Source organism: Suillus plorans (genome assembly GCF_016647745.1).
Source record: "Suillus plorans strain S12 chromosome Unknown HD556scaffold_20, whole genome shotgun sequence".
In the NCBI taxonomy this organism is placed as follows: domain Eukaryota; kingdom Fungi; phylum Basidiomycota; class Agaricomycetes; order Boletales; family Suillaceae; genus Suillus; species Suillus plorans.
Window position 1 is genome coordinate 426,503 of NW_024537404.1, and position 27,166 is coordinate 453,668.

Sequence of the window (27,166 nt, forward strand, 5' to 3'; positions counted from 1 at the left end):
GTCATGGACGGATGCTGATTCGAAGCACAGGTTTCAAGTGCTCAGACCTAGTTGTTACTGGGGGAAGTACACTGTGTCCCGATTCCTGTCTGATCGCTATTAATTGTATTTATTCAAACCAGGCCGCCAGCCTATACGAACTTTGGAATGCGAACAGAACTCACAGTGAGTGTAATGACAGTGTAATCATTGGACTTGATGCATGATGCTTTGTGATTGCAGTACCACGCTAAGCTCCAGCTATTGTGAATTTCTGATCGCATTGAGCATGAGATATGTTTTTGTGTTGACGACATGTCTGCAAAAAGTAGTAGCTTCGACAGTTCGACTCAGTGTGACAGTCACACGAAATTCGTCATTACTCTAGTCTAAAACACAATCATCTAAAGAAAATGCTACCGTACGTAGAATCGACAGTGCACGGAACTACTAGCGCAGCTGGAAGTCGGGAATAAAATGGAATCCGCCCGCACAACGGTAACCAGATGCTTGTTTGATCCATGCGTAGCCTTGTACGCAGACACCTAGATTTCTCAACTTCTGTTGTATCCTCTCTTCTTCGCGTTTCTTCTTCTCTTCCTCCCGACGCATCTGGAAGAGTGCAGCAGCAGCTCTCTCCCTTTCTGCCTTTGCCTCCGCCTCTCGAATTCGAGCCGCTTCCTGCTGGCGCCTGAGTTCTTCCCACTCAGCCTGGTCTCGTGCCCTTTGCTGAGCAAGGGCCCGAGCTGCAGCCTCCGCAGCTTGCTGTCTTTGAGCGGCTCTACTCAATTCAGCATCACGCCTCTTGATCTCCTCGATCGCTTTCTTTTTTGCCTCCTCCGCCGCTGCTTTATCGGCCTCCAACTGCCTCCAGACAGCGTTGGCAACTCCTAGGTCACGCCGAACATCATTGGTAGACTGGGGCCGTGGTGTGCTTTGAACCGGTGACTGCGTGTTTTTCCCTCGCCGATCTGGAGTCGGCGGGATACTGCCTTTCGAAAGAATGGGAGAGGCAGTTTTGGCATCTGAAATAGAGAAAGGAGGAAGACTGTTTGAGCTGGATGGTGCGGGCGATGCCTGCTGGGAACCTCTGGGCTGTCTTGAGCGACGAGAAGTCGCTTGTGGAGTGACCTTTGCAGTAGACGAGGGAGTTGATGATCGGGGAGGTGGAACTTTCGGATGCGATGTGGTAGATGGTGCGTTGGAGCGTGAAGGTGGCTTATTAGGCGGTTGGGATCCGCCGGGTGTAGAGGGTGGCCCTGATTTCGGAGGAGGCCTTGGCGGCGACTGGTTGGATGAAGAGCTCTTTTGGGAAGGTGGTTTAGGTGGTTGAGATCCATTGGTTGCGGAAGAAGAACCTGATTGGGAAGGGGGCGGAGGAGGGGCGGAATTGCTGGACGATGCCACCGGCAGTTGGGTTGACGGGGGTGAAGTGGTTATACGTGGAATATTCAGTCGCTGGCGTTGCTGATTGAGTAGGTCTTTCATGATAGCTATCGCCTCGTCTGCAGTGAGTGATGGGGTACTCCCAGGAGTGTTTGCCACAGTATTGAATGCGTGATGGATGAGTCTCTGGGCAATAGTCTTGATGTCTCGGGCATTTCCCCAGTTCGACAAGCGTGACATTCGCTCGACAATAATCTCCATCTCGGAGTAAGGAGAAGAAGTGGTGTCGGCTAGCTCGGACAAGATGATCTGCGTCTTCTGCAATTCCTTGTCGAGCACTTGAAGACACTTGGCCGCCGTCATGTTGGTCAAAGTGATTTCTTCAGAGAAACGACTGGCGAGACCCGGATTAACACTCAAAAGAGCGTTCATTTCTTTCTCATAACCTGCAAGAACGATGACCATCTTGTTCATGAACTTCTCGTTGGTCATGAGGCCAACAACTTCATCAATAGCTTCTTGCGCAAAATGCCCGTTGCTAAGTCGGTACGCTTCATCCACGAAAAGTACTTTGCCCAAGGCCTTTTCGAAAAGTTTCTTCGTCTTGGGGCCGGTCTGACCCACGTATTGCCCTACGAGGTCGGAAGCGGAACACTCGATAAGGTCAGACGAAGAAAGAAATCCCATGTCGTAATACACCTGACCAAACTTCCTCGCAATAGTTGTTTTGCCAGTACCTAGGGATAAGTAAAGCATCAACATTCCGCTCTAGATAAGAAATTGTTACTTACCTGGTGGTCCTTTGAAAATGAAACTCGTTGGAATTTGTTTCCGCATATCCACACCAGTAGCCTTCATCGCACGAGCAATTTTCTGATAGTTGCCCAGCTTTGTCACAATGTCATCACAACCAACAAGATCCTCAAAGAGTTTCGTCAGATTAGCTGCAGCATTGCGATCGCGATCCCAATCTGGATCGAAATCTTGAGGCTCGAAGATCACATCGGAACGTTGATCGGGAGGGACTGATGCTTGACGCTTCTGATAGCGGGATTTTGCCAGACCGAGCATGTTCTCCACCTCACCAGCATTGCCAAAGTTAGGGCGGTTCTTGGCTCTGTTCAGAAGATCACTAGCGACTTGTTTCGCTGAGTCAGTGGCCCCAAGGTCCTGATCCTTCAGCTTGAAGTCCAAGATATCCCGCAGTTGGGATTCAGTGAAGTCCTCGAAAGTGAATGCGTTTTCAATGGCAAACCTGCGAGAAAGCCCAGGGTTCACGTTCTGAGTAGACATATCAAATTTTACACCCGGTAATTCAAGCGAACTTTTGAACGTACCTGGAACATTTCCTCCATCTGTTCCTTGTATCCCAATAACAAGACACAGCGGTCTTCTCCAGGTACACTTTGAATCTCTGCGACCAAGGTGTCGATTACAGTCGTTTTAAATTGGTCTTGGGATCCAGAATTCTTGCTATACAGCATGTAAGCCTGTCAGATGAGGTCAATATTAATACCAGCTAGAATCTGGGATCGCATACCTCGTCTATAACTAAGACTTTACCAACAGTACTATCCAAGATAGCTTTGGTGTTCTTCTCTGAGTGACCAAGGTATGCGCCCACAAAATCAGATGGATTCTTGACGACGACTGATAGAATGTCATCAGTCAACGGGCAGACAACAACACAAGTATGGATTATCACCTTCATTGTTGCTCAAGAGTCCTAGTTCTGCGAGTATTTGTCCATAGAGCTTCGCAACTGTCGTTTTGCCGGTTCCTGGAGAGCCAAGAAAGACGCGGTTCAAAGACATCGCAAGAGGCTCTTTCTCTTGAAGCTCTCGATGATAGTTTGTGTCAACAATATCAAAGAAATTACGAACAGAGTCTTTCACGGAACCAAGGCCTATCATTTTCTGTAGCTTCTCCCAAGGAGCGCACTGCGGAAGGACCTGGGATGGGTCAGGACCGATGAAGTCCTCTTTGGCGATTAGAAAATCATCTGCGATCCACCCCTGCTGGCGTTGCTTCTTAAGTCGTTCGGCTAGTCTCTGGGCGACCTTCGCAAACATATTTTGTAATGCCCGAGCGTTTCCGAACCCCTCGCGACCACGACCGCGTCCAAGTCGACGCACTGCAATTCGAGCATATAAGCCCCTGATACCATCTTCCACCTTCATCTGTCCCGAATATCGTTTCTCAACGAGTGCTTCCAGCATCGTTAGAAGCTCCGGGTCGGTGTAGTCTGCAAACTTGAGAGTATACGGAACACGACTGGGAAGGCCAGGGTTGTGCTCAAAGAATTTCTCCATCTGCTTGCTGTACCCCGCGAGAATGAAGACTAGAGTACCCACTTGGTTCTCCATTTCAGCAAGGAGAAAGTCCAGCACCTGACCTCCTGTATGCTGGTGTTCGCTGACGAGCTGGTATGCTTCATCGATGAAAATAGCGCCTCCTCCAACCTTCATGGCGTCTGCTATGAGCTTTTTTGCTCCACCCACCCCTTCATGCGCCAGACTCGAACCCGTCGTTTCAATGAACGCATCGCCTGGGAGAACTTGAACTGATTCAAGGAATTGCGCATACAATCTTGCGACTGTGGTTTTTCCTGGAGGGATGTGAGTGGCTCATTCACTAAAAACCTCGACCATTACTCACCAGTTCCTGGATTGCCGAGCAAGACCAGATTGAGACGCTCCTTGTTTAGAGGGACGCCTTGCCGTTTCATCAAGTCAATGTGGGCCTTGATACGGAGCACTTGGGCTTTCACATCCTCGAGCCCTGTCAACTCCATGATACCATCGATGGCGCTATTTTTCTCTCCATTGACTTGCTTCTGATGCAACCAATCCTGATGGGCAGCCGACGTAGGTACTGCATTCATCGGGGACGTCGAGTAAGGTCCAGGTTGTTGAGGCTTCGATTGCTTAGAATTCGAAGGAGTCTGGGTAGTTGGAGGTTTCGTTTTTGGTGGTGGGTTCAGCGACGGCGGCGATAATGGAGGAGTAGCGTTTGGCGGAGGTACGTTTGATTGCGCATTGGATGGAGGTGTGGGAGGTAGGGGATTTGTCGTCCTGGATGACGAAGCAGAATGGGCGGCATCAGCATGCGCCTGCGCATTTGCAGCTGCCTTCAGTGCATTGGCTCTGGCTGCCTCGATATCTTTGATTTTCTGCCTCATGGCATTTGCTCGCTGCTGCGCGACCTGGGCATCAGCTACAGCATCCATTTCCGCCTTCAACTCAGCATTCAGCTCAGCCATTTGTAATTCGTGCTCCAACCGCTCCTGTTCGCGTTGTATTTGACGTTGCAGTTCCTCTTCCTCCAGTTTCTGCTTCAGTTCGAGTTCGCGTTTTCGCTTCTCCTCGGCACGTTCGGCTTCCTTGACACAAAACGGACAAGGGTCTGGCTTTGACTGATGGCACTTCCATTTCAACTTGTGGTTGACAGGACACGTGTCCGAGTACGGGTGTTGACACGGCATTTGGGAATGGTCTGCGATTTGATGACATTTAAGTGGACAAGGATGGATGCCGCAGTTCAGCATGGTATTACTAGAGATAGTGTGAGCGAGAACAGTGTTAACAATTTCCAAATACTTACCATATCTCTGTGCATCCACCGTCGGGACAGAGAGTATCGAATTCGGACGCAGATTTAATCAGGACAGTTCGATTCGGGTGTCGTTCACATTTGATCGGGAAACCTTCGTACATGTGGTCGCCTTCTTTGACGAGCTTGAAAAAATTCCCCCATAGCTCCTTGCCCTTCCTCGCATTCATAAATGTCTGCGAGTTCCCGATCAGGATGAGTCCATCTCGAGCCCGGGAGATAAGCACGTTCAGACGTTCGGGGGAGTTCATGAAGCCGATGTCGTTGGATTTATTGGACCTCGTCAGACTGGCGATGACGATATCACTCTCTTCACCCTGATAATTATCTATTCAAACAATGTTAAATGTGCGCTATGAGTCGAGTAGCAGATCCATACCTATCGTGGCAAGCCTGATGCGCTTCTTGGACGTGTTGTCAGCTGCGGACATAAGTCCGGCACGGATGAGATCATGTGAGTCGAGGTCATTGAGCACAGGGTCATTGTCCCTCTTTAGGACATCTCGAAGCCTCGAAAGCTGCCCAAGGTAGGGTGTGAGAACGACTAGCCTCTCCGTCCCATAGCCTTGCTGAGCGAGGTAGCGTACGATCTTCCAAACCATTTCTACTTCATAGGTGTTCTGTTTTGACCCAGACGAAGCCCCATCACCTTTGTCTGAGATACGAGAGTCGTCATCCTCAGGATGAGTGTGGTCAATGAAGATGACGTTGTTCTGAATACCGCGAATGTTGTCACGGCCTTGGGTCTTGGCAGCATCCGTGAGGTCAGGGTACGTAATTTTCCTGATAAATGCTGAAATTTCTGGACGCATACGATGTTGGGCTGTCAGAGTTTCATGAGGAAAGCCTTTGAGAACCAGGCGCTCGAATAGTGATCTGTTGAGCTCAAACCCATCACCCTTTTCAACAGTCAGCTTGTAGTTGTTGACTTTGGGGCGCAGTTGCCTGTAAGGAGTCAACTTCAGGGAGATGTACTGGAAATCACTAATGATTCACGTACTTGTGGTCACCAATGAGAATCATCTGGCTTGTGGTCTCACCCATCGCGGTTAGGACGTGGCTTTCTAGGATCTCACCAGCCTCTTCAACGAGAAGGACATCAGGATTCGCCGCACGAATGTCCTGCGCAAACATAGCTGCTCCAGTCGTTGTGCATCCGATGATTCTCTTTCCCATGAGGGTTGCCACCCTGGCTTCCCCGAACTTGCGTGTCAGTTGATCTTGGCATCCGTTGTAGTTTGTGCCAAGTGTGCAAATCTCCTCGAGGATTAATTTGCGTATCTCTGACTTCCATCTCTCTATCACGTCCCGGCGAGCATCTGGAGGCATTTTCCAAATATCTTGAGCCTCACGTACATTGGGCTCGGCTTTGAACTGCCCAGCGTCGAATCCTCTGGCCCATCGAAAGATGAGTTCCTCAGTATCGACAGCTTTGCCGTCCTTGCCGACACGAGTCATTCCCGAAGTGTCGTATTCAGATACGTGGAATGCGTTGAAGTAGGTCGGTTCTTCGAATTCGATATACGTGAGGATGTCCGTGAAACTAATCTTCGAAGCTATGAACCTATCCATAGCGGTCTCTAGAGCTTTGCAGTGAAACGTCGACGACTTTTTCAAGTCGTCAATAATAGTCCAATCAGCTTTGGATCGAATGAAACGCTCTTTCTTCTGGCCCGCAATGCCAAGATGAGCGACCTGCGCATTTGGTCTGCCGCCGAGGCGGACCATGCTAATGTCCGGAATCCCAATCTTCATGAGATCTTCCAGGAATTGATCTAGGGCATGGTTCGTATAGCAGACTACAAGGATTTTCTGCTCGGTGTGATCGTAGATGGCCTTCGCTAGCAGCGCGCCAATGAACGATTTTCCAGTCCCTTTGGGATGTCAACAAAACAGATATGAGTGAGTGGCTGATGAACACTACCTGGAGGGCCTTGGATAAGGGAAAGCCTCTGCGTAAGTCCAGCCAATAGCGATGCCGCCTGCGACTTATCAAGGACAATACTAGATGAAAGCCCTAGAAGCTGCTTCAAATCCATGGACGGATTCATAGCAAGTGGACGCGTAACCTGAGCCGCGGTCACCGCAGCGCTACCGATGGTGTTCCCGTCTTTCCAGAATAGGAGCTCCTCCGACAGCGGAAGGACTTGCGTCCTCTGCAGAGCCTTCAAGACCGGCTCGAATGCAAAGAGGGCAGTGTCAATCTGAACGAGCCGGATGGCATTGGATGATTGCAACTGAAAGAGTGTTTTTGTGATGCTAGCCTCCCCTTCTAGCTGAAGTACAACGACAGGTGGTTTCTGCGCAAGAAGTGCCTCGACGCGATTGACGCTTGCGAGACTGATTGCTTTATTTCCCGAAAGTATGCATACGAGAGACTGATGTTTGAGAATTCTAACGCCCGCTGGATCTTTTTCGAGAAAAGTCTTGCGCTGCTTGTCGGGGACATTCTTCATCGACTTGAAATCATCTTGGCATTTGAGTTTGATGCCCCACCGAGTTTTTCTATCATCCGCACCGCTGTAAACGCCGTCGAGTGTGACACCGTCGATGGTGACCCCACGGTGACGGCCTTTCTTCTGCCCTATAGCGGTCTGGAGCTCTTCTCTTATCTCATATAACATGTCTTCGCGCAGCAAGCGGAAGGTATTATCCAGGTAGTCAGCTGTACGAGTTGCCTCGCCATCAGGATCCTCCAATACGCTGCTCGGGCGAATGAAAGGAGGCTGCTGGCAGAGAATCTCGTCTGCAGTTGGAAGAATGGAGATCTCCCTGAAGTCGTTGAAATCATTATCATGGCGACCACCAGGTCCCCCGACTGCAGTGACAGGTGTACCAGAATTGAATGTGGAAAGGATGTGTTGGATACGGTAGCCAATGTCTTTGACTTTCCATTGCGATGAGTCGAGAAGCTTCGTAAGAATACTAGACTTCTTTGCGATGTCACGATAACACGAGGTATTCCCCGTAGTGAGGCACATGAGGCGAAGGAGGAGTGCCGCGAATGCTTCCTGGGCTGGCTCATCGAGATCACCTTGATCAAATGCTTGGGTAAAGGCAGTCCAAAAAATGGGAGGATCAACTATGGCGATGAGTAAGTGATCCAAGACGTCACCGAGGTCTGTTGCTCGGAAGAGATATAGCAGAAGCTTGGTTGCAGGACCATTGAGGAACTGGGAGTTAGTATTGTGACGCATGGCAGCCTGAACTGCGGTTGAGCCTTGGGAGCTCTCAACGATTTTGTGGATGCAGGCTGCAGGGTCTTGCTGTACACAAATCGCTTCCAAAAAGTGAGCGTAGTTTTGTGCATTTGCAGGAACTCTGCCTTTGAGAATGTCGTTAAAACGTTTCTCAAGTTGAGCTTCACGATTCATGAGAAGCAAGCTAGTAAGTGATTATGACTCGTTGTAGGTTGTGGGTAGTAGCTGAGTGTTGAGAGCAAAATTGCGGGCGTTCGTACGTGGGTACTGGGCCTACTAATCTAATTATAGGGCCACTTTATTGGCAGTGCCACAAACCTAATGAATAGTAAGCACTGTACAGTCTTTTGAATGTACGCGAGTCAATTGGCACACGAGATCCAGGGATCTACGCACCATTGGCAATTTGGCGAGTCTGAATGTTGTTCGCAAATGATGCATATAAAACGCAAATCCGAGTACTATTAGAACAGGAAATGCAGTTAATTATGAATTCAGCGCTTAGCTGGGCTCATAGTAGTACACACCATCATGTATCAGCCCTGGCTAATCGTGATATGACCATCCATTGGTGAACGAAAACCCTGCAATGAGAATGCTAGGATGTCGCCTATCACTGCGCAGAGGAGCGGTGGGTGACATTCCTGCAGATAATTTACTATCAGAGCTGATGGAAAATTGAACTTCATCAGCGCCAACTTCGATGCCGTCTCAGCGAACGTAGAACTTGCACTTGCAGAGCCACTATATCAGTGAGTTGTACTTCTTGTGGATGTATATGATCAATGGACGAGAAATTCATCTTTTGAAATACAGATCTCAGAAAGGTCAATCATGACATATGATATGATAATCCAATTCCTCGGTCTCACTAATATTATTGATAGATCATACCGCTTCATATGTTTTGTTCGTTCAAGAAAATCACTCATAGCATCGATTGCAAAGCTAGTCATACCCTGTCATAGGGCCGTATCTCGGACCTTTGCTACCGAGTACTATTTTTGACATGTTCGAGGACTGAGACCCATGACCTGATGGACGCTTGGTCTTACAGTTATAATCTCAGGTTGCAGACACGATTCCCAGCATTGACTTACATCTCTGGCTACCATGTCTAAAGGGGTCGCTCTAATCACCGGTGCTGGTCAAGGCATTGGCCGTTCCATTTCTCTTAGGCTGGCCGCTGATGGCTTCGACATTGGACTCAGTGATATTCCTACCAACAAGTCGAACCTCGAGGAAGTCGCACGGGAGATAACGAGGACTTATGCAGGACGAAGGGCCTGCGTACTTCTTGCAGATGTCACAGTCGAAGATGACGTTCGTAAGATGATGGACGGCGTTGTGACAGAGCTTGGTGGTCTGGATGTCGTGAGTATAGATGCCATAGCATCGATTTATTCTCACCATTGATGCCACTTTTGAGATGGTCGCAAATGCCGGTATCATTGCAGTCGCATCATTGGTAGAAAGTAAGAAATTTAGCTCTGTAAATTATATCTGCAACGTCGTACTGACTTTGCTTGACTAGCTACATTGGCAGACTGGGAAAAGATCTTTGCTGTCAATGTCACGGGCGTGTTTTTAAGCTACAAATACGCCGCTCGAAAGATGATTGCCTTGAATGAGACCCACAAACGAGGTCGACGCATCATCGGCGCCAGCTCCCTAGTAGGGAAAAGAGGTGTGTGTGTCCATTCGTAGGTTTTAACGCTAATACATTCTTTCGCACAGGTGAACAATACCTTAGCGCGTATTCTGCTTCCAAGTTTGCAGTCCGAGGGATTACGCAGTCTGCTGGTATGGTGTCTATCTACATTGCGTTCCGACAATCTTGACAAGTGATCATATGTCAGCTATCGAACTCGGATGCCACGGTATCACCGTGAATGCCTATGCTCCAGGACCAATCATGACGGCTATGGGTGAGTAAAGCCATAAACAAGATATCTCGTGATGCAAGCTGAGCTTCAAAGTCGACGAACTAAATGAGGCAAGCATGAAGCTGATGGGGTCATCTGACCCTAGTGTCTATAACGAAAAGGTAAGACAAGACAACAGGGCTGTTCTCATGACTTCGCTCAAGTTGTTTACTGCTTTTCTCGGTAGTCTAAGAAGAATACGTGTGTCGGGTATTTGGGGGCTCCAGACGACATTGCAGGACTGGTCTCTTACATTGCCTCTGCAGAATCTCATTTCATCACAGGTAAGTATAATAGAACCTTCTTTGCAGTCTGTCTTGCTCATGTGAAATAATCAACAGGGCAAAGTGTAAGTGCTACTCTGAGAGCCTGTGCACGAAGACTGACAACTGTGTAGATCACGATCGATGGTGGAATGCGCTTTGATTAAATCTTGCTGGTTGGTGTAGGGTTTATACCTTTACATACGCTAAAGCCTGCAGTTGTATCATCTCGTGTACAATAGCCTACTATAGGCAAGCTCTCGCTAACGTTCAGGAACATGCCAATGATATTACCTTGCATGTCGGGGTACCGCTTAAGTCAGGTCCGCACCACATCCTCCTTCAAGTTTTGCACAAAATGCTGTATGGAATATGCTGCGATATCTACAATTGGTCTGTAACACTGTCAAGTCTGTGACACTACGTAAAGTATCCATGGACGATGCAGGTAAGTACAGAGTCGATAAGTCCAAATAACCGCAGTCTACATATGAAAGCCACTCCACAAAGAGCCTGTTGTCCGTTTATTCAGCTAATTTTGATATGCGATTCAAGTCCATCGAAACCGTAAGTCCCAAGTCTCAGCTTGAACATTATTGTCTGTCTGGCACTCAGAGTCAGAGTCCAGACGCAGAAGAAACTTCCTGAAGAGGTAAATGTTCAGCTTGCATATCAGACATGCAACAGCATACATACCGATACACTCCGACACAATGCAACTACAAGCCACATACTGACGCATCCACTTGGGTTGCCGTAGCATCCACTCTTCCCAGCTCAACGGCCAGGCCACCAGTCAAGGTGTTCATGGCCGACTCTGAAACAGTGAAGCCGGTTTTGGATACGTCGACCGCGAGGATAGCAACAGATTTACCCCCGTATGTGACGTTATAGCAGGCCCCGCACGCAGCGGAATTCCACCCCGTCACGGTGTAGACACCGCCGACATTAGGGAATGTGGGAAGTGATCCAAGGGTCGCGTATCCCTTTGTCTCAAGCCCGTTGGCACCATCTGAACAAGCGACGCTGGAAAGGGAGAGGGTGGCGTCATCGTACGTGCTGTCATATGAAAGGGTTTCTGTCGTTTGTGCTAAAGCGGAAAGGACAAAGACGGAGACGGAGAACAGGACGGATGAAAATTTCATGATGCGCTTGTGAGGTGTATGAAGTGTGGTAGTGTAGCTGAGGAAGGAATGAGCTGAAAGTTGAGGCCCGAGGTGCAATTTGCTTTTTAAAAGTCGCCTTTCTTTATGCGTTTATGTTTCGACTTCTCCGTTGGATACATGCACCCTAAAACGTCAGTACATGTGGTCGTATAGTGTCTCGAGAGAATCGTCGCACTCGGGAAGTCATAACCGCATCATTTGGGTCATTAATTCGCGTTAGGAAGAGTAATAGTAAATGCAAGAATCAAATATACTCGCGAGTGTAATGAAAATATGGAAGACTGAGCTTCGGCGATTGATCATAATTTTCCGATCGGCATGGAAACCACTGTCTAGTCTGTAGATTCTACCCTGCCGATACTAGAACGTGTCTTATTGTTTAGCGGAAATGATGGAATCTGCATTGCCACACTCACTGACTGAAGGAACACGATGTAGAAAAAACACAGCTTGGCCGGCAATAGTGTGGCGCGAAAACCATAGAACTGGTGTCAATGAGACAGTTAAAAGAAGCGAGCCTGTCGGGTAAATTAGTCACAGACCTACTGAGGTGGCGGGAGCCTGAGTGACAGTCAGAGAAGCAAGGCCTAGTAGCCAGATGTATACAAGCATACGGAACAACCTGGTAGCACCCGGGGCTGGCCTTGTATACATTGGGAACAGGCTTTTACAGCCCTCCGGGCACTTGGACCCGACAAAGTATATATCATGAGAGAATTTGCACACGCAAGAGACTAATCCCCTATATTTTTTGCAAGTGAATGAGCAGCACTATATCCATGCAGAGAACGGCGAGTGCGAGAAGGCGGCCCTGCGCACACCTGTCATGAGCTGGCGCTTCTCATGATGATTCTTGTTGATAAGAGGTCTGTCAACCAGTGCTAATTTCCGGGCGCTCCTTTCTATCCGAAATCAAGCTTAAGCTTGATTGTTGGCTATTTGGTAGCGTATAGAGCCGCGTGTATAGATGGTGATCGAGTGCTAACCTGAAGGATCTAAGTGCAAGGCTATGATGGAAAGTTCGGAAGCAATGGAGCAAGGCGTGGGCTGGACGTTGTCGTGCCGATGGTAGCCTCCCTTAGACCGAGCTGATGACGGACGTTTAACTTCCTTCTAATGTGTTGGGAGGTTTGAAGGGATGGAGTAAGGATGACGCGTACGAAGATGAAGGTACTCACAGTACATCATGTACACATGAACTTTCAACAACAAACATGGTCTCTGCGACCTCGGCTCAGTGGCTGACAAAGTGACAGGCATCCCGATTAAATCCCGAGAATTTGCCAATGTCGGATGGCACCAACATCAGCTCGAGGTAGCCAGCTCCTGTTTCAAACGTTACCAGAGAGAATATGTGTGGTGTGTTTGACTTGCATAAGAAGCAAAAGGCAGTAGTCAATGCAAAATATCAAAAGTAAACTTGAACGCGTCCAGGTGCTGTTACAAGTGAAATATGATCATGGGAATATCATACGAAAGAGGGTGATAATGAAAGACTGACGATAGCACAAAAGATGCTTGAGACATATGATTCCTACCAATCCGTGCATGCGACGTGTGTTGATGATGATTGCATGTAGAATGCAGTGCGTATCTCCGAGCCGTTGTCGTTGTCCAACTTGAACACATCTCCAATGCGGTAAAATCATTTCCCAGGAAGTTAGCGCCTAGAGGCTATGTAGATGCCAAATGAGCATGTTCGGCTCGCGGAGATAGTTTTACAACACCATGAATACCACCATTCTGCCCACCTTTATTGTACCCATTAACCAGTCGAATTTCAATCTCAATACATCTAACGTTGCTGGATTCCTTGGTGGCGATGAAGTTATCGCTGCAATGGCTACTGTGCATCTCTATCGTGGGAGGCGCTGGCTAGGCTGGTATAATTCACCAGGAAGCTATACCGTCGCCAAAAAGTTCGGGCAGCTTTCAAGCTCAAGATTCTGGGATGGTCTTTTCCCTGGCCCAAATCTCACACCCGCAGAGGTATTTGGGCTAGATGGAAAACCTGGCCCTCGTTATTGGGGTGTTTTCTCGGGTACAGAGATGATCACTGGTCACCTGGCGTACCTCATGGTACAGAGGTCGAAAGAAGTTGAGCCAGAGGCGGAAGTGCAAGGGAGGGAGACTACACCTCTGTCCGTCACCATCGTCGATGTCGGAGACGCAGACGTGAAGCACTTGGACCGGGCGCCTATGATGAGCATCCATCATGCTCTCTTGGCTGCTATTCCCATTACCATCAGTCTCGCGACGTGCATTGCTTCTGCTGCTTCAGGAGATTGGCTAGCATTTTCCCTCATCATGTTAGGAATCATTTCAAGTGGCGTATCTTGCCTTGTCATGGGCACTGCTCAAGTCGAATTTGCTTCCGTTAAGGAAGCCGCTCCGGGTGTGCCGCCTGCAGACGGGATACTCCTCATGCGAACCGATGTAGTCATCCTCAGAGGTGCAGAGAAAGACATCGATCCAATAACCAAAGGGAAATTTGATTTGAAAATCCCTGGTGGCCCAGAGTTCAGGCGAATCGGACTCTGCTCGCTTCTCCTCCTCGCACAATTTCTTCTCCAGCTCCTTCTTATCCCTCAGGCAACGACGTTCGGTCAGATCATGTTCATCGTATCGCTTGTAGCATCATGGGCATACAACTCATTCCTGTCGTCACTGGAGCCGGAGAAAATACAAACCGATATCCTGTTGAAAGCGCTTCATCATCCACCCATGTTGAAAATTGCACTAAAAAACAGAGCTGCTCAGGCAGTTTTTGCATGTTTGGTTCTCAGCGATAATACCCGGAGGCCTCCGAATTCTGACTTCAAGCCAAAAGAGGTGTTACAATGTTTCATCCCAAACGAAACAAGAGTATGGAATACATGGAGAGACAAAGTAGTGGAGGAACTGGAAGAAAACGGTGGAGAAAAGTCGTTCGACCTTAGCTCTAGTGACCTGTCCGAGTTTAAAGTTGGTGAGAAGGAACTCCTGAAGTCATTGCTTCGTGATGCCCGCAATGCGTATCAAGGTTACCACAATCACATACACAAAATCAGGTCGATTTCTTCGTCAAACGAGAAACGACCATCTTAACTAGACTACTATGTCCGAAGTTGTATTATACTTGTTGTAACATAGCATCCATTCCGCAATAAGTCCAATGAATACATGGCCTTAACTGAAATGACTCGAAACTCCTCAACTTCGGAAACTGGGTGACGCTATGCATCTGGCGTGCTCCAAATTATACCACCATCTCCCCCATCGCCTCCACGACCCTTGGCCCGATTTTACTCTTCTTCTGCGAGGCCGTAGTTGACGCGCTCGCACTACGGGCCCTAGGAGTGAGAAAATCAACTGCGAGCCTAGACCCTGTGGGGATCATCGGTAGCACCTGCATTATCTTCTCCGCATCGTGCACGAATTCGGCAGGATCGACAACTTTGGATGTAGCGCGCCCGCGTCGAAAATGATACTTAGGGCGTGTAAGAGTGACATTGGCATCGGATTGAGCACGCTTGAGCTTCGAGACCTGCACAGGCGTTGTAAGGCTTGTCCTTTGGGAGTGCGAACGGAGCATGCGGGGAGGTTGTGCTGTGGGTGAAGATGCAAAGGGGAGGCGAATTACAACTTCGCGCGGGTGGGAGTTGTTTCTGGAGAGACGAGCACTGCGTCGACGCTGTACATTCCGTTGAGCGCTGGTCAGGGAGCTCACGACCTCGCTGCTGTCTGACCCGAGCAGAGGAGAGGCTGAAATGTCAAGACTCTCGAGGAGGCGTGAGCCCGACGTAGTAGGCACACGACCAGGTGGGGTATTAGCATTCTCCGGTGAAGCACGCCTCCGTTTTTTCAAAGGTTCCTCTTGTTCTTGTTCCTCCCTCAGCATTTCCAAGCGCGGGCGACGCATGGCAAGTGGGCTAGAAGGAGAAACAATAGTCCGTTCGTCCGTCACGGTTGCACTCGAGTCAATATCCACATCCCAGGGTGCTTCATCAAATGCCGCACCCATGCTCTTTATTCGTACCGCCCTAGGTGCGCCTGGAACGGGTGGGACTGATTCCCGTGTTGTCTCTGCGCGGATCCCAGTTAGGACTTCTATCGCTCCCCGAATATCTGCATCTTCCACGTCATCACCGCATGCAATTTGCAGTGCCTTTGGCAGACGTCCATTGATGTTCTGAGCAACCTGCACAAGTTCAGGGCGAGGCATGGTAACAAGGTCCTCATGGCAGCAGAATGGTGCGTGTTGGAAGGATGTGATGATGATACTGTCGGTGGATAGAGACGCGGTCTGAAGAGCGACCGCGGGGGGAGGAGTGTAATAAAGGGGGCGACTGATTGATGGCCTTACAGTGTCCGTAGAGTGTGAACGTGGACGGGAATGTACCCCGATTTGAAGCGGAGAACGCAAGAGAGAAGTTACACGCCGAATGGGAGTCTGGGATTTGGCGAGAGGGATGGAAGAGACAGGCATAGACGAAGATCTGTCGGTGAAACGCATGGCAATCACTAAAAAGAGGAAGTTGGTGGGACGTTACCGACTTGAAGAGCAGCCATGAAATATGACAACTGATTCAGTGGAGGCTGACTGCGAAGCATTCACGCAGGAGTGGTCAGCCACTACTTGCAGTTGATGATGTCCTCCAGGTTATCCACGGGGTATCGGTGCATGTATTCTAAACCTTAGATTACGCGTATGACTGTTGGGAATTTAGAAAGATCGAAACGATCAATGCAGGTGGCCTTCAATATCAAGAAATGGTTCAGTACATACCCTCGATTGGAGGAGTTGAACGATCTAGTGCAGTGGGCTACTAGTGCTTGTCAACTTGCCCGCCAAGTGTACTGCCAATGTTGTTCGTTCGATAGATACCATTCTGACATGTAATGAAATCTTCAAAATGCAAACAAGTTGTCTATCGTCGACGTTGAACGTGAGCAAAGGAAAGTCACGTGACTACGTTGTGCGTTCACTGCACGTTGCAAACTTCACTCAATCCAGCATGTTGTTCGGTGATAACAGCCAAGAAGTTATGCCGGGTTGGGGCTTCACCCAAAACGTGCTCAAAGATATGTCGATGAATGCGATAAGCACACGTTCACGACGCACGTTCTCCCCTGCCGTCACGCATGTTGGGCAAAAAAGCACTATGGAGTTCTTGTCCGCGGCTCGTCGATAACTGCCATGTTTTATTTGGCAAAGTGTATTTTTGTTACTGTAAAGCAAGCGGCACACAGGATTATTGATTGCGATAGATAGTTTGACGTTCTGAATCTCGAAGGATAGATACAGTGTGGGGACTGCTTGCCTGAAGTGTCAACAACGCTGCCCACTATTACCTCACGAGATGCATAATACGGGAGCAGTCCCAGGGCGCCTGAGATTTATAGGACACGGGGATTCATCATCCACGGCTCCAACTCGCCGAAACACTAAGTGTAGTCAACAAATGACTGTAGTTTCCGTGCAGTCCGAGGGGGAAACTTGAAAGCAACTAGCTTATCGCCGAACGTCCGCGATATGTTTGCCACCCCAGTTTTCAGTGCTGTGAAATTTGAATTATCAGCTAATTTCTGGGCGAGGCATGAAGTCACAAACCATCTGAGACAACGACCAGTACGTCACCGGCTCTGGCAACTTCTAAACGCATCATCTCCTTTTCTTCCAATATTTTTGTGTCGCCTTGAGAGAGTTCATCAGGCGTCGGTGGTGTGTATTTCGCGTTCACCTCGATCTGATACTCTTCGATTGCAGATAAAAACGAGAGGAAAGCTTCGATGATGCGTGGTATATCCCTTTGAACCACACCATACCGATCTTCGCTCAGGGAAGTACAGACGAAGTGCGATAGCGCTGTTGTTGGGTTCAATAGCCGCATATAAAGTATGGAAGTCGGCCGCACCTTCAATGATGAGTGCATCAAGCTCCCTGTTTGGCAGGCAAACTTCAACGGCCTTATTCAAGCGCTCTCGATAAAACCATTTATTCCATCTCATCGCCGACTCCTTCAACCAGACTGGACAATAGCCCACAACGAGACCCCTACTGTGCGATTCCACCTGTGCAATGAAGCTGGATATAATACTTGATGTAGGTTTAGCCACAACAGCATTGGCTGATGGGGCAGCCGCAGATGACGGCGCCACAGACCGGAAGAGCTCTGGAATGTGCATTTGACTGGCCCGTCCCTCCATTTCGCCTGCCACTGCCTCGGCAGCCTTCGAGAGCTCCGAATCTGACGAAACTGAATCCAACATAGTGCTAAGAGGAGATTGTCGTGGAGCCCTGAAAATAGCCTTTCGAATCAGAGGGGTCGATGGCGGATCCTTGGGTTTGGGGATTGTCGGCGCTACAATGACAGGAGGAGTGATCGGTGCGCCGCGTCGCAGGAATGTTTGATAATCCTGTCCAAGACGGAAGAGCGATTGGCGGGCCACGACATTCCACAAGCTCGGGCTATATTTTTGGTCACCAAATAGGGCTATTCTACGTGCGTTCCCTGTCGAGGATTCGTCTGAAGCGAGCTCTGCTAACTCAGAATATGCAAAATGTGCGAACACCGTGTCTTGAGTCGTAATCCCCGAGACAACTGTCACATTGGGATCTGCAGTAAGGTTACCAACTTTGATCGGCTGGAAAAGACCTCAGAATGCAGATTTGCCGTTGCAAAAGGATAACTACCTGGGGAACATATGCGTCAAATAGCGACTCCGCGAACTCCCAACTCATCAGAGTCACAAGGCCCATCATAAATGAACGAACCAGAAGCGACCAGTGTAATATAGGTAGAGTTAGAGTCCATGTACCCTTTGCATAATGTGCAACAAACGGTCGGATAATGTTGCTTACCGCTGGAAGCTTTAAGAGTAGTGGAAGAACAAGCATCCGCGATAGACCAAAAGCGACGCTATACACCATCAATGAAAATGAGGTGAAAAGAGCCATTGTTAAGACCAGTTTCAGAAGATTGCTTGTGGCGTATGGCTACGGGTGGATCGTCAAACATGGTCCAGAAAGGAAGGAAAACACTGACAAGTTCCGACGAATTCAAAGGTTTCGTCCACTTGAACACAAAGCGGTCTAACATGATGTTTCGAAGCAAGAAACTAGCGGCTAACCACAACTGGGCCAGGACGAGGAAGAGCAGTCGACCATTGAGGTAATACGGATGTTTCCTGGTAAAAATCTCAGCCTCCAAAATTTAACAATACTCGGGATGAGATCGTGCACACGCAACTCTCTTCCGGGCACATCCAGTAAGATTGCTAAATCACATACCTTGACTTTACGAAGACATTCAGACGAAGGGTTTCGCGTTCTTCCGATGTAAACGAGCTCATATAGAGCGCAAAAAGCATCAATGTACATGACATGTACACTGCCAAGCACCGTCGTGTGCTTGGTTTTGCAATAGCATTCGTGAGCATTTTGGCTGGTGAAGTTGCAGGTGTGGCGGCAGCTATGCAACAGATATAAGACAGCATGCACACGAGGTGAAGTAACTCACAGGTAAGATAAACCTTTCTCATAGCAATCACAGGCAACACGCCAACGAACCACTTAAGGCACGCTATCGTCCAAGTTCCAGGCGAAAGCAACCTGGCGAAAGCACTCGTCTCATCCTCTCCCCCCAAAAGAATGCTGACAACTAAGGTAAATGCAACAGAGAACACGAATATATTGTGGGTGAGTCGCTGTCGAAGGGCGGACCTAACAAGGGGTTCATAAGTTTGAGAAGCAGATGGCACAGTCGGGGATAAGCGTGCAGTCAATGTGGATGTTATTGCTCGTGTTCGCAAAGTTTCTCCCATTCCCGCAGACATCGTAGCCTTGAACTATTCCAGTTCTGAGTATCTGTCGCCACAGTAAAAGGATAGGCGACGGTAAAGTTCTTGGTGAAACTTTGATGGGAAGAGACAAATGAAGTTGACGTTTTGAAGCGCCTGGTGATGCGTAGGGTTAGGGTCCCCAGCTGGACTCGAACTTTGCAATTCCAATACATAAACAATTACTGTACAATTGAATGCTGCAGTCTGCAGAGAAGAACGCGATAAAGTGGATTTAACGCGCAACCAATAGTACTTATATTTACTGGTGAATCACTTATGACCAAATTTTCACATGTAGGACCGTCGTGCACGTTCGTTTAACACGAACAACGTGCAAAGCCAAAACTCAGTAGTAGGCGCTCTTGGGTCTTATTACTAGTAGTACTGTCGCTGTCAGAAAGCTGTACATGGCACTGTGTGTCCCTTCGGGCCTTCAGGTTGGTGTGGCAGACTCTAGGGTGATGCAGCTGCAGTCCCGAGTCCGTCCGTGTGACAGCGAATGCCTGTATTTTGTATTGACAAAAATGGATTTTTCAGGCTGCGAAGTTTTTGCCAAGGCTCGCACCATATCGGTAAACGTGCCATAAACTGCCATTATTGGGCTCTTTAAAATTACAACTCGATGAGCGGGACGTTGGTTCCTTCTCTCGCCCCTTCACGTTCGTGTCATGTTCGACGTGTCCATCGAGGATGCGATACCCCCTGCGTTTTTGTACTCACTTCTGGCGCTGATAGTGGCTTATCACATCTTTGCACCTTTATGTTCCACCGTGAAACAACAATCATGGATATTGACCACAATCAGTAGCGCTGCGATGTCTCTGTCAAGTTTACCTCTTTTCTTTCTCTACGTCGGTTCTCGTGGAGATTTAAGAGGGATAAGGTCGACACTTTGGACGGAGAGCACCAGTCGATTCTTTCAAGCTTATCTTGTCACGTAGGTCCGAGTTTCCGCTTTTAAAACGTGCGCTCATGTGATGTATTTATAGAGACCTACTGATGGGTGTGATTTACTACCGTAGCAAGGTTAACTTGCTAACAGGCTGGATTCATCACACGATATACATTTTCATCGTCGAGTATGCCTGTCGTCAGGGCTGGAGTCATCTGTTTGCGCTGTCTGCTGTGATGGAGGTGAAACTCCAATTCTTATGGCTCACAAGAGCGCTAACTTAATACAGGCACCTACCTTCCTCCTCGCCATTGCGAGTCTCAACCCTCGCTTCCGCTCGGACGTGGTTTTCGCGATGTCATTTTTTGCGACTCGTATTGTTCTTCATGTAGTCTTATGTGTATCGATGGTCGCCAGCCGGCACCATGTTGCGAATGATTCGTATGGCCCAGGCCTGATCATGGCTTGCATATTTCCTCTTCACGCATACTGGTTTTATGGGTGCCTGAAGGGGTTCGTCAAGCGCGCCAAATCCCCAAAGCCTCAGCCCGTCAGCCAAGGAACTGTCACGGCATCAGGTCAGTATCGCCGCTTGTACTTCAAATATAGTCACTGAGCCCTAGCGCTACCCTTGCTTAGGCTTTACTTCCTTGCGTGCAAGGTCTTGGATGCTGCCACGCCGCCGTGGCTCGCTTAGGCAGGCTGTTCATGTTTGGGACAGGCTTGAACTCAGAAAGGCAGCTGGACGTTTCAGGGATGTCCAGCGCCGTCTGAGGGCTTCAATACCCGCGGCGCGCGAGCACGTGTATGCTTATGTTGGATTAGAGAGGCCCCCGAGTGGAGAGCCGCAACAGACTGGTGCTAAGACTGAATCCTCTTTCTGATATAAAGACATTTTACAAGGTGTAGTCTTTTTCATCCTTTATACCTCGATGGTTTATGTGGGATAACTTTATGCTAAACAATCCTATACCCATACCCCTGTAATAACAGTATACCAGGCCAGTAACGGCTTCTACCCTTTATCCATGATGTTTTAGATGCTACCACTGTCTTATGTACTCATGTATCCCACTGGACATTTTCCCCAAATATCTAGGGGTTTATCCATGCATACATGGCCGCCTGGCGAAATGGCATCGCGTCTGACTACGATGACACGGCGATCAGGAGATTGCAGGTTCGACCCCTGCGGTGGTCATTTTTAGCGCTTATTCTGTTTTGGATCGAAACGTCGAAACATACCTAAATTGCACCTCAAGCTCAAGTGCTAAATAGCCCCTGATACACCTATCCGAAGAAAACGCTCTTACGGTGTGTGTGGTGCGCGGCATGCCATGGGAATTTTTGACCCGCTAGGGTATCCTAAATTTGGATGGCTTACTGGCTCGTAAGATAAGTCAACTTTATATTCCAGGGTTGTCAGGTAACTAATAAGTTTCACTGTCAAGATCAGTAAGCTGATTCTGAAATAAGGGTCCTCAGAGGGCCCTGGTGATTGATCTTGTTGGGAGCTGGTCAGGGTCTGTCAGAGCACACCATGATTTTTTTTTTTTGGTTTTCCTCTTGGTTCCTCAGCGGTGTCTTGATTGACCCGCAATCTGATTTGTGCCTTAGGGTTCTGTTGAAGGGCCCACCCATCTTAGGAGTTCATATTTTGGTCCGACGGGCCTGTTCGATGTGGCGTTCGACGCGCCGGGGTTACTCAGTAGTCAGTGCTCGTGCTCAGTCACTGACTCTGATACTGTTCGGTGCTTGTGATTATTCTGGTTCATGCGGCAGCGCGAACTTGAATTCAGAATATCATCTATTACCGTTTCCAAAACAAGGAAGTCGAACAAAACAACAAGGACAAACAACTCAATCCTGGCTGGGGCGCGCTTTTTCCGAGTCCAATTTCTGTCCATTCAGTATATCATGATGTAGAATGCAGGGCCCGCTCGCCAAGCATCATCTCACGTCTGTAACGCTCCGTCTACTTACTCGTAAGCCGGTGCTAATCGCATGGCAGCAGGATACACCGTGATCACGTTCAAACGAACGGCAAACACAGCTTTGACCCCAAAGTCTGTGTTAACATCCTGGATGGGCTGCTACACGAAGAGCCGCGCAGGCAATTGAAATCGTAGAGAGTTGCCTCTCAAGGTCAATAAGATGAGCTAAGATAAGTATTTCAAATTCGAGTCTGTATGTCTTTCCTTTTACTTTAATATTTGTGCGTCCTTTCCTCTCGTATTTTTATTTCCTCTTACCGACATATTCCTTCCAGAATCCCGTTGCTGGACTTGACACAAATCAGGTACCTGATACATTGACTGCCGTGTCTGAGTCTTGTGCGCGCTTGGGCTGCTACATTGAGACATTTTCATCAGAAGCCCAAGGATCCGTTCTTAAAAGCTAAAGAAGGCACGCAGGGCCTATCGAGCTGTCAGAACCCATGTTTGCGGTTCGGGCAATTAACGGTGTGCCTCAGGTAGCGCCTGTCACCGATAAACTGAAGTTGGTTAAACGCGTACGCTGTGGATGTCTACAAACATCAAGTTGATCACACCGATGATCTCGGGCCTAAACTTGACATTTATTGAGTCAATCGGACAATCCCACCCTCAGTGATCTCAAGGTAGCAGACACGAGCTCGCCACGAATGTGATTTTACGACGGACGGACATGTCAGTAAACATGCAGGACTCCTGCTAGTCCTGAGCTAGACGTTCCAGGTCTATGTAAGTCTTTTGGATGAACGGGGCCCAGGGATAAATTGACCGATTAGTGCTGATAAAGATTTTAGCTTGACAGCTCCTGGTGCTATTAACATTTCTTTAACACCAATGGTCGTTTTGCGTTAAATGACGAAAGAAAGGGTCGCTTATTGCACAAATTGCGATTCGCCACATGTCTGTTTTCTGTGCATTAGGGGGCCGAAAATATCGCATCATTCCGGTGTGCTCACATACTTTTCCAGGCTACAATGTTGATGATACGCCTCGTTTTCGTTCTGCCGTGGAAGCTATGTACCTGAGATTGTGATGAAATGATGCATCAAACAATGGTTCTGAGAGGAACTAAACATGTCAATCGGGCCATAGTCCGAGTTATGGTGAAATTCTTGACTCGACCAATGACAATAAATAGCACATTGTTCGAAAAGATACCCATTTTCCCTGGTCTTCAGAATGACCTGCACCATGAGTCTCGTGTCTTCATCGCTAGTTAGCTCCATGACAGACCTTTCCACTAGATGCTTGAAGACGAAGATGTGCAGCGCACGAGACAAGATGTATTGTCAAGTCTCTGCCCGGGCAGCCCGGCAAGTGCTCGACATCTGTCATTATGAGGTGGACACGTATCACTGTGGGATATTTTATAAGATGTGAATCTTGCCTGTTTCGGAGCAAACAATCGCCCGAACGACTCTAGTGGCTGCAGCCAGTCGCCTCTATTTGCAATGTGGCAAGCGCCGGTGCCGAAAGTGTTAATTTTATTATTATGGTATTATACAGGTGGTTAGTTACAATGTACTAAACCGGAACCTTCCTGTCATGGTACCTTATCAGACGTTATCAGATAAGAAGACGATTCAGACAGGCTTGGACAGGGGTGATTGGTTTCGTACATTTTTTGACCTATCGAATTCTATGAGAAACAGTTACCTACAGGCTAGCGACGGCGGAGAAAGGGTTCAATCGACCCACGAGTTAACTTGGCGAGGTACTGATATGGCATGTGTGTAGACACGACCTACCCAGAGATCTGGCACCGGGAAGATTGAGGGGGAACGTCCATTGAACTATAACTCCGACTTAGCCTTTAAAGCCGCCCGATTAGAGCCGACGAGCTTCGGACCACTAGGTAATATCGATCGATCCTGCCAAGAAATGCGGACAACATTGTAGGTCTGTCCATCCAGTAATAAGACTCTTTTCAGATCTTTGATGCACACGGGTGGGAGGCTCTGGTAAAATGGATAAATAGTGTACTAACAACAAGATGCATTATGAATGTCAGTAGCTGGGTAAGTATGCAGAATAACGATCAGATCGCCGTTTATGAGTGTCAATTGGATGCTACGGGGCTGGTGCTTTATTAGGCAGGTGGAGACGGTCTTGCACGCACACGTCTGGTCGTGTGTAATTCAAAAGTTTCGCGGAGTGCCAATTAGAGCCAAGAGCTTGATTACATAATCTTACGGGTTCGATTTCTTTGCATATTTCTTTCATCTGGGCGATTATCTGATAATTCTTATTTTTTCCAGGCACTTCTGTATACATACAACTTATATGTGGACGTCGACTATAAAGGGGGCCATGCTTCGAGGGTGGTCTGACAACTCCTTGGTGTGAGTTTACTTGGGCTCCCTTTTTCATTCATGGCTGTCACCGACAAGTTTCTGCGAGGCGCCCGAAACAAGCTGTACCCGAAACAAGCATGGTATTGCATTGGACTCTTCATTTTTATCATTGCCATCTTCCAATGGATCTCTTTCCTTCACTCCAAGTTCGCCGGGAGGCGTCAAGCGTCCAACGCCTCCGACCCAGAACATGCTTCTGTGCATCGTCGTCATGCTTTTTCTTGGCGTCGCATTCCATTGGGACTCGTCAATGCGTACCGTGTCATTTCTTTCCGCTGGACACTCGAATTTGGAAAGTCGTACACCCTCAACATGGCTGAGGTTTTTGTGACTGTGGCATACATCATTTTTCTTTTTGTATGGACATTTATCAACAGTGAGTTCCCTGGCGATGTCACTCGCATATTCTGAGAGAGCTTCTAGCAACCGACCTCCAGGGCCACAAATTGAACATTTCATACTGGTGCAACCGCTCAGGCATGCTGGCATCGAGCCAGTTCCCGCTGATCACTGCACTTGGAACTAAAAACAACATAGTATCCTGTACGGCCTCTGTGCTTGCATATTAACTTGCTTTGCTGACTGCCTGCAGTAATCACCGGTATCAGCTATGACAAGGTAAATCTATTCACGATATTCGCCATTGCTTTATTCTAACGTGATTTTTCTTCAAGCTCAACTACGTTCATCGCATGATGTCTAGAGTCGCCTTCGTCTTGCTCTGGGTTCATGTAGGCGGCGAGGTTGTCCGACATGCACCGTACGTGCAACATGTATAAAGGATTCAATGCACTAACACGACACAGATTCCAACCATACTTTACGCAGCCGTGGCTCTTATGGGGCTTGGTTTCCATGGTCGCATCTGCCATTCTATGTGTCGTCTCCTTGCGTCCCGTCCGAGCCCAAGCATACGAGCTTTTCTTCTACGTTCATTTCGCTATGGTTTCGTGAGCCAATTCCAGTTCTATTTCTTTGTCACACTCACACAAATTTTCAGCATTTTCCTCATCGGCGCTTACATCCACACACAAGATTCTGAGTGAGTTTCATCAAATACACGACTTACATGTTCCACACTGATAATCACCAGCGTCGCCTTCTGGATCTACCCCTGTTTCATAATCTGGGGATTGGACAGGCTCATTCGGACCCTTCGTCTAGTGGTGTTCAACCACTCATACTTCGGATTCAGGTCAGGGTCTACGATGGACGCGACCGCCGAACTCCTATCAGATGATTTTGTTCGGTTGCGTTTCCACCGCCCGTCTCATTTCCACTGGACGCCCGGGCAAACTGCCTATCTCATCATGCCGTCCGTCTCACGCTTGCCATTCGAGGCCCACCCTTTCACCATTGCGAGCTTCAATTCGACCCTTTTTGATGTGCCTAAGGAACAGAAACCAGCAAGTGAAAAATATGCTGAGATGAGCCTTGCAGAAGGGAATCTTGGTTCTAGTGCTCCGTTCTGGAAAGAGCTCGTATTTTTCATAAACGTGCGGGAGGGGTTCACTGCCCGCTTGAAAGATGCTGCCTTGAAAGGTGACAAAGTAAAAGTCTTTGTCGATGGGCCATACGGGCCTTCTCCTAACCTGGGTTCATATGACACATCTGTGCTCATTGCTGGTTAGTCGCTGAACTTTCTACATGTCGAACATTGCTCATGCATGTCCCGCATTCAGGTGGATCCGGAGTCTCGTATACGCTACCGGTATTGTTGGATACAATAGAGTATGTCGACTGCATTATCGATTCTGTATATTTAACCTGATTTTTGTTTCAGGCGTGTCCGCAACGGTGAAAGCAGGTGCCGTCGTGTTGTTTTCATCTGGTCAATTCGGAGTATCGGTAAGAATTGGTAATACGAGGCTTGTGGCGAGGTTAATGTGTCTATGCTCCTCAGATCATATTCACTGGATCGACGATGTGCTTATCCGGGCACTCCGGCTTGCGCCTCCTTCTCTATCTATTTCAATCCACATTCATGTTACCGGTACACCAGAAACTGCTGAGACTTTGCCAGGATCGTATGGCCGAACTGACGACGTCAAACCTGTGCGCGACGATTCCCGCTCTGAGGTGGTTGAGTTGCAGGATGGAAAAGCTATGGAAATAAGCAATGACTCCCTTTTCGCGATAGAGTCAGTCAAGCTCGTACATCAAAGGGCCGACCTCCGGGCTATCCTCAGAGACGAAGTGACAGTGGCGACAGGCAGGATGTCTGTTAGCGGTCAGTTTTTGCCTCCATACGCTGCAAATTATGGTGACACTGACTCTGTTTTCAGTGTGTGGCTCACAGAGTATAACTCGGTCTGTTCGTGGTGCTCTTCGGTTCCCGGTTTCTAGTCCTCTCAGTGTAGCCAACGGTGGGCCGAGTGTGACTCTACACATCGAGTCGTTTGGTTACGCTTGAAAGAGGGTTTGGACGTCTACACTGAAACAGACCTTAGATATTATTGATATTTACGAAATGACAGTGTGCCCATGTACTTCAAGTGATTCTTGCGGATCTCGGACAAAGGGTATTTAGACGACTTCGGGACTGACTGCAATTGGTGCTGTATTGAAATT

General features: G+C 48.4%; 7 protein-coding genes and 1 non-coding gene across 8 annotated transcripts; 5 read left to right on the forward strand and 3 right to left on the reverse strand.

The window, feature by feature from the left end:
- Positions 1–429: 429 nt before the first annotated feature.
- On the reverse strand, positions 430–8,351 carry HD556DRAFT_1441864 (P-loop containing nucleoside triphosphate hydrolase protein; the record flags this gene model as incomplete). Its single annotated transcript, XM_041306364.1, has 10 exons — positions 430–2,102; positions 2,157–2,646; positions 2,703–2,855; positions 2,906–3,015; positions 3,071–3,973; positions 4,024–4,919; positions 4,969–5,305; positions 5,357–5,922; positions 5,978–6,851; positions 6,902–8,351. 10 exons carry the CDS (start codon positions 8,349–8,351, stop codon positions 430–432), a joined length of 7,452 nt encoding a protein of 2,483 aa, XP_041161685.1.
- Positions 8,352–9,290: 939 nt separating this feature from the next.
- Positions 9,291–10,532, forward strand: HD556DRAFT_1441865 (NAD(P)-binding protein; the record flags this gene model as incomplete). Its single annotated transcript, XM_041306365.1, has 9 exons — positions 9,291–9,551; positions 9,607–9,652; positions 9,712–9,864; positions 9,915–9,980; positions 10,037–10,105; positions 10,157–10,224; positions 10,290–10,386; positions 10,444–10,451; positions 10,500–10,532. 9 exons carry the CDS (start codon positions 9,291–9,293, stop codon positions 10,530–10,532), a joined length of 801 nt encoding a protein of 266 aa, XP_041161686.1.
- Positions 10,533–10,701: 169 nt separating this feature from the next.
- On the reverse strand, positions 10,702–11,510 carry HD556DRAFT_1526489 (Cerato-platanin; the record flags this gene model as incomplete). The annotated part of the gene is made up of 2 exons (XM_041309314.1): positions 10,702–11,009; positions 11,100–11,510. The coding sequence occupies 2 exons, from the start codon at positions 11,508–11,510 to the stop codon at positions 10,983–10,985; spliced, it is 438 nt and encodes a 145-aa protein (XP_041161687.1). The 3' UTR covers positions 10,702–10,982.
- A 1,688-nt stretch (positions 11,511–13,198) lies between these two features.
- On the forward strand, positions 13,199–16,838 carry HD556DRAFT_1518988 (uncharacterized protein; the record flags this gene model as incomplete). Its single annotated transcript, XM_041309119.1, has 3 exons — positions 13,199–14,553; positions 15,879–15,908; positions 16,813–16,838. Exons 1-3 carry the CDS (start codon positions 13,260–13,262, stop codon positions 16,836–16,838), a joined length of 1,350 nt encoding a protein of 449 aa, XP_041161688.1. The 5' UTR covers positions 13,199–13,259.
- Positions 16,696–19,453, reverse strand: HD556DRAFT_1362569 (nucleoporin protein Ndc1-Nup). The gene is made up of 7 exons (XM_041302672.1): positions 19,034–19,453; positions 18,805–18,985; positions 18,560–18,701; positions 18,208–18,510; positions 17,429–18,158; positions 17,125–17,379; positions 16,696–17,071 (listed from the first exon to the last, which is right to left on the reverse strand). Exons 1-7 carry the CDS (start codon positions 19,347–19,349, stop codon positions 16,959–16,961), a joined length of 2,040 nt encoding a protein of 679 aa, XP_041161689.1. The 5' UTR covers positions 19,350–19,453; the 3' UTR covers positions 16,696–16,958.
- A 472-nt stretch (positions 19,454–19,925) lies between these two features.
- HD556DRAFT_1362573 (uncharacterized protein) lies at positions 19,926–21,397 on the forward strand. Its single transcript, XM_041302673.1, has 4 exons — positions 19,926–20,292; positions 20,345–20,489; positions 20,537–20,825; positions 20,887–21,397. Exons 1-4 carry the CDS (start codon positions 20,024–20,026, stop codon positions 21,129–21,131), a joined length of 948 nt encoding a protein of 315 aa, XP_041161690.1. The 5' UTR covers positions 19,926–20,023; the 3' UTR covers positions 21,132–21,397.
- Positions 21,367–21,448, forward strand: HD556DRAFT_t51. The gene has a single exon. It is a non-coding gene; the product is annotated as a tRNA-Arg (tRNA).
- Positions 21,449–24,613: 3,165 nt separating this feature from the next.
- Positions 24,614–27,008, forward strand: HD556DRAFT_1234769 (ferric reductase NAD binding domain-containing protein; the record flags this gene model as incomplete). The annotated part of the gene is made up of 11 exons (XM_041297684.1): positions 24,614–24,971; positions 25,019–25,138; positions 25,188–25,213; positions 25,270–25,355; positions 25,402–25,545; positions 25,596–25,637; positions 25,689–26,221; positions 26,278–26,326; positions 26,379–26,443; positions 26,499–26,825; positions 26,881–27,008. The coding sequence occupies 11 exons, from the start codon at positions 24,614–24,616 to the stop codon at positions 27,006–27,008; spliced, it is 1,878 nt and encodes a 625-aa protein (XP_041161691.1).
- Positions 27,009–27,166: the final 158 nt, after the last annotated feature.